The following is a 13,055-nucleotide window of genomic DNA, read 5'->3' on the forward strand; positions in this document are numbered from 1 at the left end:
GCTTTTTCTCCCAGTTTCCTGTGCCAGATTTCTCTCTTTTTTTGGACTCAGCTTTTCCAGCAAATGTTTCCTACTTTCCTGCTTTTTTCCTTCTTTTTGAAGATAGCACTTGAAAAGCTCTGCTGTCTTTGTAAAGTGGTACTGTTTTTTTTTCCAAAGATAGTGCAGCTTTCCAAGGGAAACTCATCTACCAAAAGGAATTCTAGATGAGTATATAATTTTAATGGGATGTAGAAAATGAATAGTAAAATAAAATTAAATGAGACAATTGTGTGGTGATATCTGTCTGAAAATAATGTTTTTCATAACACTAATTTGTCAAAAATCAGAAAGCGACAATCAAAATACAGGTAGTCTTTGACTTATGACCACAATTGAGACTAGAATTTTAATTGCAAAGCAAGGCAGTTGATAAGTGAATTGCATGTAGTTTTGCAACCATTTTTTGTTATGGTTGTTAACTGCATTCATTGCAGTTAACTGAATTGTTAAGTAATCAAGCTTCCCCCACTGAGTTTGCTTGTTAGATGCCTTCTGGGAAAGTTGCTAATGGAGGTCATGTAATCTTGGGACACTGCAACCATTGTAAATAGTTGTTGGTTGCCAAGTGCCCAAATTTTAATCATGTGATTCTGGGGATACTGCAATGGTCATAAGCATTAGGATTGGTCATAAGTCACTTTTTTTCCAGTGCCATTGTAACTTTGAACAGTTTCTAGACAAGTGGTTATGAGTCAAAGACTATTTATAATTCTAGCTTTTTTTGCCCAAGTCTATTGCTTTGTGTAAGGGATGTGGTGGCTCAGTGGCTAAGATCTGAACTTGTCAATCAGAAAGGTTGACAGTTCAGCGGTTTGAAGCCCTAGCATCGCATAATGGAGTGAGCTTATGTTACTTGTCCCAGCTTCTGCCAGCCAAGCAGTTTGAAAGCATATAAAAATGCAAGTAGAAAAACAGGAACCACCTTTGGTGGGGAGGTAACAGCATTCTGTGTGCCTTTAGTGTTTGGTAATGTCCGCCACATGACCACGGAAACGTCTTTAGACAGCATTGGCTCTTTAGCTTTGTAATGGAGATGGGCACTATCCCCTAGAGTCGGGAGTGACTAGCACATATGTGCGAGGGGAACCTTTGCCTTTACCTATTGCTTTGTGTAAGAATCTCAGGGTTCTTAAAAAAATCTGTACATAATTTATTATAATTCTGGTCACAATTCTAGTAGGTGTTCCATTCTTTTTGAGAGCTCTTTTGCTCACCAGAACTGAAATGTTGTTAGCTAATACTAGACACTAAAATGCCGTATCCAAAAGTATTCCAGTAAAAAAAACCTGCTGGTTACATTTCCAGTTCTTAATTTGTCTTGTCAGTAAGAAAAACTAGAGGCTCTCTGCTCATAAGAAGAAGAGAGGGAAGAGAAGTAGGGTGGGGAATGTCTCCTTCGGTGCCAGTAAATGCCAAGAACCATGGGTATTCTGCTTTCAGTTCTTCAAGCCCATGAAATAAACCCCTCTGTGCAATCCTGACATTAAGAATCAATCAATCAATCTTTATTATGGCCTCAGACAAGCAAATACCATTAAGAGAGATATTACCTGCTACTTCTATTACAGCAAGAGAAACTGGGATAGAGAAGGGACCAGGTCCCTCAATGTTTCTCCCTATTTTTCTTGCCAAGAAAGAGGGAGGCAAACAGAAAGAGAAAGAATAGGAAATGGCTCTTCTGTTGACAGTTTTCAATCCTGTCATGGGCTTCTTTCTCCCACTCCTTCAGTACCTCTCCCTTCTACTGCCACTAGAGGAGACAAATTGTAGGGCAGTGTTTTTCAACCACTGTGCCGCGGCACACTAGTGTGCCGTGACATAGTGTAAGGTGTGCCATGGGAAAAACACCCGCCTATAGTCAATATAGGCACAGAGTTAAAAAAATTTAACATTTTCTAATGGTGGTGTGCCTCGTAATTTTTTTCATGAAAAAAGTGTGCCTTTGCACAAAAAAGGTTGAAAAACACTGTTGTAGGGAGCAGAAGTGACCCATTATTCCCTTGCTTCTCTTGCCATGGATAGGCAGAGCAGGGAAAGAAGGAGGAAAAGTAGTTTATATCTCCCTTTACTGGGGCTGCTGGCTGAAAAAAAGAAGAGGAAGCAAAGAAAGTGACTCTGGCTACTGATCAAAAGAAGTAGGTCACTTTCCTAAGCTACCCCTTCTGCTCTCCTACTTTGTCTGCCCAGGAGGAGGAGAACCCTGAGTCTTCCCTTGTCAAAAAGGCAAATAGTTGCCAGACACCAGAGGGAAGAGCCATATCTGCTGCAAACTGGAGTAGTTAACACACATCTTATCTATCAGTGAAAAGGGAAAAAGGACACAAGTTCAACTTTTCTTCTCAAAAGGTTAGGGACGAGTTTAATGTAACATCCTCTGTTCATGTGTTCCCCATCAGTTTGCTGAGGTATCTTCAGTATGTACTTAGCTTAGACCTGGGGTGTCAAACTTGATTTCATTGAGGGCTGCATCAGGGTTGTGTTTGATCTCAGGATGCTGGAGAGGTTCATGACCAGGTGAGATGACCAGGCTCCATTTTCAACAGCAATGGCCTCCTGCAGCTCTCTGCCAGTGAAAAGACAGTGGTGGGCTCTCAGGACCTCGTGTTTCACTGGCTGAGGGCTTCCAGAGGCTGTTGCAGCCAAAAACGGAGCCCAGATGGGCCTTACGTGGCCTCCCAGAGCTCCATTTTCGCTGGCAGAGGCACCATGGGCCTTCGCTGTTTCAAGGGTGGCCCTGCGGCCCAGATCTGAGCACCCCTTGGGCCAGATCTGGCCCTTGGGCCTTGGGTTTGACACCCCTGGCTTAGACTAAAGCCTTGAGGGATCAGGACAAAATTGGAAGTCTGTTCATACGCCACCCATTCTGCTACACAATAATCTTATTTTCATGAATCGGTCATAATAATATTGGGATTTATGCCTATCTTCCAACTTTCTGCGTGTGAGATTTCACCACATAGACTGTCATGACGGGTATTTCACAATTTTGTAAAAAGAATGGATATCTGGGTTTATTTTTTCAATAAGGAACATTCTGGATATACTTATTTGTATGAAGTGAAATAGCCATTTAGGTATGGAGAAGCTTTTTGGCAAGATCCAATCTAGATCATTCACCAGGACCAGAGGTTTACTCTTCGGAATTTTTTGGGACTCATGCTGAAGCCCATCTTCAAGAAATTTGTCTCTACTGCTTTTGGTTATTCTTTGTTCAAGCTTTTTTCTTATTGGCAAAGGACTATTTGTTGTGATTAAGATTTATTGGGATTAATCCTCTGAAGGGCTAGAAGGCTAATTAAGATAGTCTGCCATGAATTAGATGAACTGTTTTTGGAAGGTTTTGGGAATTTTCCTGTTATCTTGGCAAATTCTCAGTTGCTTTCTGGTGTAAAGAAATGTTCTGTTATTCCCTCAAAATATTTCAGTACAGTAATGGGACTGACCTTCGGAGCAACAGATTTTTGCTTTTTTTTGTGCGATACAGTTTACACTTTTTTTAAAAAAATGGTCCTGTTCACACATCTTATTCATATTAGTTTATTTTTTACCATCCGGGCTTGATTTTGAGACAGAATGCTTTGCTTGCCTATATAGGCAATATGATCCTTTCAGTTTTGCTGGTGGCTTTTGATACTAATACATTATTATTATTATTATTATTATTATTATTATTATTATTATTATTATACAATTGTATCACAGCGGCCAGTTGTTTCGCCGGATTTGGCATTGGTTACTAGTCGGGCCCCACCCAGGGGCCTAGGACGTCGTAACGTATTTTCGCAATATGCGTGCAGATCCAAGCAGTGCGGCTTTTTGCATTTGACTGATGGTGATTTTGTCAATTTTTAACTGTTTTAAATGTAATTCCAGTGCTTTTGGAATAGCACCCAGTGTACCAATTACCACTGGAATTACCACTGCTGGTTTGTGCCATAGTCGTTGAATTTCGATTTTTAAGTCCTGGTATCTTGCAATTTTTTCATGTTCCTTCTCGGCGACCCTGCTATCACCTGGTATTGCGATGTCTATGATTGTGACCTTATTTTTCTCAACCAGTGTGATGTCTGGTGTATTATGCGCCAGTATTTTGTCGGTTTGTATACGGAAATCCCACAAGATCTTGACCATCTGATTTTCTGTGACTCTTTCAGGCTGATGTTCCCACCAGTTTGTTGCTGTTTTAATATTATAATTTTTACACAAATTCCAATGGATCATTTGTGCTACTGAATTGTGCCGCAATTTATAATCAGTCTGCGCGATTTTTTTACAGCAGCTGAGTATGTGATCAACAGTTTCGTCAGCTTCTTTGCAAAGTCTGCATTTGGCATCATCAGAGGATTTTTCTATTTTGGCCTTAATGGCATTTGTGCGGATAGCTTGTTCTTGCGCAGCCAGGATTAGTGACTCTGTTTCTTTCTTTAATGTACCTGTTTTTAACCATAACCAAGTTTGTTCCCTGTCCACTTTATCTTTTATTTTTTCCAGAAATTGACCATGCAGTGCTTTGTTCTGCCAACTCTCCATTCTTGATTTTATCACATCTTTTCTGTATTCTTGTTTTGTCTGTTGGGCCTTCAGTAGATTTTTGTTCTTTACTTCGATTAATAGATGTTCTTGACTTTCTTTTAAATAATCAGCCAGTGCATGTTTTTCTTCTTCAACTGTTTGCTTCACTTGTAATAATCCTCTGCCACCTGATTTTCAGGGCAGATATAGTCTATCAGTATCACCACGTGGATGTAAACTGTAGTGCATTGTCATTAGTTTCCTGGTTTTTCGGTCCAAAAGGTCCAAATCAGCTTGTGTCCAGTTAACTATGCCAGCTGTGTATCTTATAACTGGTATTGCCCAGGTATTTATGGCCTTGATTGTATTTCCACCATTCAATTTAGATTTCAAAATTTTCCTAACTCTGTTGGTGTACTCTCGTCTGACAATAGTTTTTACTTCTCCATGCTTGATGTTATCCAACTGCAGAATGCCTAAGTATTTGTAGGCTTCATTTTCTTTGCATTTAATTAGTTGGCCATTGGGCATTTCAATTCCCTCAGATGCAGTGATTTTGCCCCTTTTTATGGATACAGTGGCGCATTTTTCCATGCCAAACTGCATTGAAATATCGGTGCTGAATACTCGGACTGTATTTGTCAATGATTGGATTTCTATTTCTGACTTTCCATAGAGTTTCAAATCATCCATATATAGTAAATACGAAATTTTTTCAGCTTTTTTGGCTGTTTGGTAGCCTAATTTCATTTTTTTTAAGATTACTGATAGTGGGATCATTGCGATGATGAAGAGAAGAGGTGAAAGTGAATCACCCTGGAAAATTCCTCGCTTGATATTAACCATTCCGTAGCTCTCATTCCCTACTGCCAACTCAGTTCTCCATTGTTTCATTGCCTTTTCAGTAAAGGATGTAATATTTTTGCTAATGCCAGTTGTTTCTAAGCATTTTATGATCCAACTATGTGGCAGTGAGTCAAATGCCTTTTTGTAATCAATCCAGACCATATTCAAATTCGTTTTTCTGTTCTTACAATTTTCTAATATCATTTTATCAATTAGAAGCTGATCTTTTGTGCCCCTGCTCCTTCTTTTGTTGCCTTTTTGCTCTACTGGCAAGATGTTGTTTGTTTCCAAATAATCCATCATGTTATCTGCAATAATGCCTGTGAGTAATTTGAAGGTTGTTGGCAAGCATGTTATTGGTCTATAGTTTTCAGGTGTTGTTCCTTTAGTTGGATCTTTCTGAATCAAGTATGTTTTTCCAGTTGTCAACCATTCATCAATTTGGCCCTTTTGTAAAATTTCATTCAGTTGCCTGGCCAATATTGCATGTAAACTGGTCAGATATTTGAGCCAGAAACCATGTAATTGGTCCTTTCCAGGTGATGTCCAATTCTTTACCTTTTTAACTCGATTTTTGACCATCTCAGTTGTTATTTCTAATACTTGCATTTGTTTGTTGCCAATGCTTTTCTCAAAGTCATGTATCCACTTTGCTTCCTTGTTGTAGTCCTTTGCATTTTCCCACAATTCTTTCCAGAATTCAACTGTGGCCTGTTTTTCTGGTTTTTCACTTTTGGTGTCACCATTTACATTAAGACTTTGATAAAAACGCCGTTGGTCTGATCGAAATTATTATTATTATTATTATTATTATTATTATTATTATTATTATTATTATTATTATTATTATACAATTGTATCACAGCGGCCAGTTGTTTCGCCGGATTTGGCATTGGTTACTAGTCGGGCCCCACCCAGGGGCCTAGGACGTCGTAACGTATTTTCGTAATATGCGTGCAGATCCAAGCAGTGCGGCTTTTTGCATTTGACTGATGGTGATTTTGTCAATATTTAACTGTTTTAAATGTAATTCCAGTGCTTTTGGAATAGCACCCAGTGTGCCAATTACCACTGGAATTACCACTGCTGGTTTGTGCCATAGTCGTTGAATTTCGATTTTTAAGTCCTGGTATCTTGCGATTTTTTCATGTTCCTTCTCGGCGACCCTGCTATCACCTGGTATTGCGATGTCTATGATTGTGACCTTATTTTTCTCAACCAGTGTGATGTCTGGTGTATTATGCGCCAGTATTTTGTCGGTTTGTATACGGAAATCCCACAAGATCTTGACCATCTGATTTTCGGTGACTTTTTCAGGCTGATGTTCCCACCAGTTTGTTGCTGTTTTGATATTATAATTTTTGCATTATTATTATTATTATTATTATTATTATTATTATTATTATTATTATTATTATCATTATCATTATTATTATTATTATTATCTCTTTTTTTTGGAAGTTGTTGGTTGGATTTAGACTTGAAAGCACCATTTAACACTTTTTCATCCTTCCAGGAGTGTGTTGCACATCCTATTGGCTCTTGAAAAACTTTAGCTGGTCCAAAATACCAAAACTAGACTGGTAACTTAAACCAGTATATAGCAAGTAGCAGCAATTCTGATACAGTCTCCAAATAAGTATTAGAATGCATGGGAAAGCAAGTGTAACATCTATTCTATAGTATGTGTAACACGTTAAAGCAATTACGTTTCATGCAATTGCCAGAAAAAGATGTGGCTGCTTTAGCTTGACATTAACAGGTAGTAAAGTCCTATATGCTCTGACGTACCCTTTGAAAACAAAATCTGTATCACCTCACAGCTTCAACAGGAACATTTGAAAACATTTTCACACAGTCCAAATTCTGGTTGTTCTATTTATTTTTTATTTATTTCACTTGTGACTTACCTTTCTACCCTATCAAATATTCAAGGCAGCTAATAAACTTTGGAAAACAAAAGATTGAATCTAAGAAGTACTGAAGAAGTACTGAAATTAATACAAATGCTAATTAATTGCTAAAAGTTTGGTGAAATAGATGTGTATTTATAGTTTTCTAAAATCTGTGAAAGTAGAAATCTAAAAGCAACTCTCAAATTGTATTTTACTGCTAGTAAAAATGACGACTCTTGACAGCAGCCATATTTTTTAAAAAGCCTCACTTCCTAGTCTGTTTCACAATGGGAAATGTAATTTTTTAAGAAGTCAAGCCTTCTTGGAGCTTTGAAGTTTATTATAAATGCTTTAAATTGTACTCAGGAAACAATTACTAATGATTTAATTACGTACAAATCACACAGTTCCTGAATCTTGTGCCAATTAGCATCCTACCTATAATATCTGTATCTACTGCAACTTCTGGAAACTTTTCAAAGATAATTCAAGAGTTGCCAAATCTGATCAGTTTATGAAGATTACCAGCTGGTGAACTGGATCCAGTTGCATTTACTGTGTATACAGTCCTAACAAATCCAAGACAAGACTGTTTGAAAGATGGCGTTCTTTTTAGAATCTGTTCGGGTTTCGTTTAGAAACATTTTTTGGGCATTACCACCATTTTAGGCATGGTAACACACAATGAGAGAAATAAGCTTCTTATTAGGCTAGAGATATAACAGATAGGATAATCAGTATCCTATCAGTATGAAGATTATTTCATTTGGGGGAAGAAAAAATCCAGCAGTTTTCGATATTTGTAGATATTACAAGCCAGATACCTTCGCAAGTTACAGCCTGTCTTTTTAATCCATAATTCACTGGACATTATTGAAAACACTTTACCTTCTTTATACTTCTACATTTAGGTTTTGTACATGTCACTTTAATTTATATGGAAGAAGTGGTAGGGATTATTGATCTTTGACACAATAATTATTTTGTAAGATAGGATTTAGTTTTGCCCCCTTTCTGCTAATGATTTAAATTTGTTATAAAGCTACTGAGGCAGGAATGCATCACCATCTGAAGGCTGTTAATATCCAGTGATCCATTCTACTTTGAACCAAGGATTTGAAGCCAATGTACACTGGATGTTGCACAAGCGCACACACACACACACACACACACACACACACAGTGGGGTGGGGGGAGAAAAGGGAAAAGGAGTTTCTAGATATGGGTCAAGTAACAATAGAAAATGTTTGTCCAGAGAAATGTATATTTGCCTGTTCCAAACAGTTTTACATTTCCTTCTGAATGAAAAATACTCCATTTATTCCAGGTGAAAGTGGGGTTGCTCTTAGAATTGACCTGCTTGCTAGGCTAAACCTGCCAGATTGTAATTGAAGTAGAGATATGTGTACTTTAAAGATTGCTGTAATAGTTCCTTCTCTTTTTTCATTTATCCTCCCACTTTCCCTCTTCCTCTTTCTTCTTTTGTAGCAGATTTCATGTATAACATGATAATCAATGGGCAAGTTGCCTTGAGTTTCAGTAGATAAAAAGCCAACTTTTTATATATTTGAAATAAATCCTTTAGCAAGAAAGGAAAACCTAAAATATTTTTTTTATTATTTATAGCTTGTGGCTTTTCTTATACAATTTATAAGAATTCTCACTGAAAACCATGCTCAGTAAATTTCTGTATATATCTACGTTCAATGGAATGTCAGCATTAAAAGGCAAGACCGCTGTTAAGTAGCAAAATTTGAAGCACAAATGTAAACCAAATGTACATTCTTTTTGTCAATGTATCATTTAATCCTGGTTGAGACAAACAATAGAATATTTCTAGGAGAGACTTCAATGAGTGCTGATAGACAAACTAAAACATTTGGACCACATGGAGAGCTAATATTCCTATCTGTTTGGCCAATGAGTTGCTTACCTGAAATGATACGTGATATGTTTTCTATTTATCCTCTGTTGCCCAAAGAGATAAGAAATAGTCAATCCAAACCTTTAACAACTGTTTTATTGCAGTTAGTCCTCAACTCTAATTGGGCCTGGGATTTCACTGCTAAGCAAAGCGGTCAGTATATAAATTATCATGTGACTGCACCACCTAGCAAAAACTATAGTCCCAGTTGCAAGCCTTAGGCGAGGACAGCACAGTCATTAGTCAAGGACTTCATGCTTCACCTGCCCTGCCTTCTCTGCTGGTCTCTGCTTTAAGTCCTTCTGCATAAATAAGCAGTTGCCTCAGCCGCATGTGCCTTGTCAGAGGGAGAAGAAGACAATGAAGATCACTTGGGACACAGGGGTAGCCAGGGGCATTGGAGTGCAGCGGGGGGCCAAAGGGCAGAGATGGGGGGGCAGATAGGCTGGTTGGAATAGTTTAAGCACATACTGTAGTTGTAAATGTGGGAAGGCTGCCAAGCACCCAAATTTTGACTATTGTGATCAAGGCTGCTGCAATGACCATAACTTTGAGGACCAGCTGTAACTACCATTCATTCAGTGCCTTTCTAACTTCAAATAGACACTGAATGAATGGTTGGTAAATGAGGACTACCTACAATGTTCTGTTGATAGCACAAACAGTTCATTGCTTTCTTCAAGAAATTAGGCTAATTGATTGATGATGCTCATTTCTTCCTTTGTAAAGGCAAAGGGGATATGTATGTGTCTCATGATCTCCTATAGTTTCCTCTCTATATTTACTTCCTATGTTATTTATCACCACTGTATCATTTTAATTCTTTTCACATTTTCCGTCCATATGTATATGTTTATGTTACTTCTCCAAGGTTGAGGTTAATGCAGTGTGGCACAAATGCTTCAGGCTGTTATGACAGTTTTGCTCTCAGCTCTTAGATTAATTTCTAGTTACCTTTTATGATATTTCTACATTCTGTTGCATTGCTACTGTCTTGTAACTAAATAAATGTATAAGAAACTCAGTTAACCGGTTGCCTTAATTTTACAGTTTGTGTTAATGCCAAAACTAAGTCAGGGAATGTATTTGTAGTAGAAAGTATGGTTTTATCAGTGAATTCTTGCTAATTATAATATAAAAATTATGGCCAGTTTGAAAAGGTTTTCCCAAACAACATTTTGGGAACCTATGAAGCCATATATCTCTATTCTATAATTAAAGTGTTGATTAATAACATGCATTTCAAGTCCTGTTTGATAGTTTCTTAAGCTAATCTATTCCTTTTTAAAAGAATAATGTGTCCTGGATAAACTTTTGCTATGGATGGGAAAAATCCACTTTCTACTAACATGGGGTATTACTTTCAAATTAACATTGAGATGAAATCCTTATTGTTTCATCCAGAATGTTATATTACAGTTTGAATTTACATTGCAGCATGTAATCATGTTATTTTGTACATGGAGAAATCTGGCATGGAATATGTAAAAGACATGTTGAGACAGTGTTTGTTAGACTATTACACTAAATAGTAGACTAAGTATAGACTAGTAGACTATTTATTCTACCCTTTTGTACTTTTTCCTTTGTTCTTGATTTCTTCAGAGGATCTGCATTTGTTTAACCTATGCCTATGATATTACTAGAAAATGTCCACTGATTTTTTTAAAAAATGGGACAGGGGAAGCAAAAGCCTTTAGAAAGTATATAATCATAAACCAAAACATGCAATAAATCATTTAAATGCTATCTAAATTTCTTGTACATATGTACAATAAAAAATATGTAGCAGCAAAGAAGATATTCCAGCAGTGTACTAATGCCATCAGATTTGGGTTACCCCTTGTAATTTTGCATAATAAATCCCTTAATTAAACATCACACTTGAAATGTCCATTATTATATATGTTTTAGAGATGCATCCTAAGAAAGCAGTATCTATATTTTAATTACTATATTTTTGACAGAAATTAAAGAGACTTATCAGTATAATATTATTGGGGTGAGGTATTTTTGGTAAGCATATGCAAACCTTAGTAATAGCAGGAAATGAATTTACTTAGATAATATCAAATATGCTAAATAATTATGATTCTTGTATCTTTTAGGAATAGCATATTTGAATGGCATGTGTAGTGAAAAACGAAAATGTATAATTGCAGAGGACAACGGTCTGAATCTTGCATTTACTATTGCTCATGAAATGGGTCACAAGTAAGTAAATGAAATCAGCAATATCTAAATTTACAGTTGCATACAGTGGCTTAAAGAAAAAAAATAAGCCCCAATTTGAGTGAGAGGATTTGATATTTTTGCTTTTCATATGCTGCTGGGTTTTTAAATAGAATGCTTATTTTATATATTCCATATATAAATGCAAAGAAAAAATATTTCACTGGTTGGTAATATTGCAAATAATTAAATGAGAGAAATGAAGATTCTAGGAGAAGAAGAACCAGACCCTGGGAATAGAGTCAAGGGAGGATTCAGCCTAGAATTTTTCAAAAATGCTCCATGTCCAGCATCCTTTGAATTCCTTGGACTCTTCTTTAGCACCAATTCACTGCTGACAGTTAATTGACTAAATTCTAATATATAGGCTTGAGCAATAAATCTTAATTGGAACTTAATATGCAATCCTCATTCTTTGCACCTGGCAGAGACTTAGTTAGAAAGCAAGGGGAAATATACTTTAAAAAGAGAGAGTTAATTTTTGGATTTCTGGAAACCAGATGGAATATTTTCTGGACATGAAATTTCACATGAAAAAAACAGAGGAATGGTCACACCAGAAGACTACTACGATTAAATTTCCCCCCCCCAAAGTCATAGCCTCCACTTACTTTTACAACAGAATCCTGAGTCCAGGAGAATCCTCCCCCTATGCTCCTACTGTCCATAGGGAGAAAGTATCCTGCTGAAAGCCAAAATTAATACAACTCCCCACCACCACCACAATCAGCAGGTTTCTAAATGAACAGCCATCATACTTGGGTCAAGTTTCCTCCAATTTATTTCCTGATTAGCAGTGCTTACTTCCTGTTTCAGAACTTGATTGAAAAAGTGGAAATTAAAATGTCGTTCGAAAAATACACAGGTGAAACCTCAAAGGTGGGAATTGAGCATCTTTTCTCATCATATGGCCTTAATATTTATGTGGTGGGATAAACAAAGGAACAGAAATGAGAATCTATATCTTGCCTAGTTCTATCCTTTTATACTATGGAATTTATTACAGTATTGTTTTGTTGTATAAATATGGAGTCTCTCAAGGGTATTGATAGTAGTGTCTTATTTACTATTCTGTTTTACAATTTAATAAGATTTGTTTGAAAAGAAAAGCCCAAAACTTAAATTAAAAACAGACTTTGTAAAGTAATGATTCATAACTTGAGTATATTATCAAAGAGATTTTTAAAGCCTGCCATTGTTTATGCAATCATATAAAAAATGGAGCAAAGATAATTTTCAGGTGGGCTTTATAAGAAACACTTACAATAGATATTTTATTTAGACTAAAACACATTTTATAACATTTGATTTTTCAAAAGGGAATTATAAATATGAAATCCTGCAAATTATTATTGGTTATTTGGATATATCAACTGCAGAAATTTTCAGCTTGTTCTCTTAAGGGCTTATCGTACATAGAAAAAAACAACAACTTACTATCTGTCTCCCATTTTCGCAAATAAAATAAAGCTGTTAAAATGAAGTTGTCTATATTCATAGGTGAAGCACAAGGAACTTTGGTACAAGGAATTATTGTTGTTCTTCAATTCATGTACCATTTCTGATTATTCAATGGACTGAATAATCATGACCCAATGGATATT

General features: G+C 36.5%; 1 protein-coding gene across 2 annotated transcripts in view; it reads left to right on the forward strand.

Annotated features, from left to right (window-relative positions):
• ADAMTS19 (ADAM metallopeptidase with thrombospondin type 1 motif 19) overlaps positions 1–13,055 on the forward strand; it is a 107,094-nt gene that overhangs the window by 47,876 nt on the left and 46,163 nt on the right. For both annotated transcript variants that reach the window (XM_087715880.1, XM_087715881.1), the window contains exon 8: positions 11,328–11,433. In XM_087715880.1, coding sequence (XP_087572006.1) covers positions 11,328–11,433 — 106 coding nt within the window. The remainder of the gene's footprint in view (positions 1–11,327; positions 11,434–13,055) is intronic.

The sequence above is a fragment of the Thamnophis sirtalis genome, unplaced genomic scaffold (assembly GCF_051295495.1).
Source record: "Thamnophis sirtalis isolate CommonGarterSnake01/CBP01778 unplaced genomic scaffold, rThaSir2_p1.2 scaffold_5, whole genome shotgun sequence".
NCBI classification, from domain to species: domain Eukaryota; kingdom Metazoa; phylum Chordata; class Lepidosauria; order Squamata; family Natricidae; genus Thamnophis; species Thamnophis sirtalis.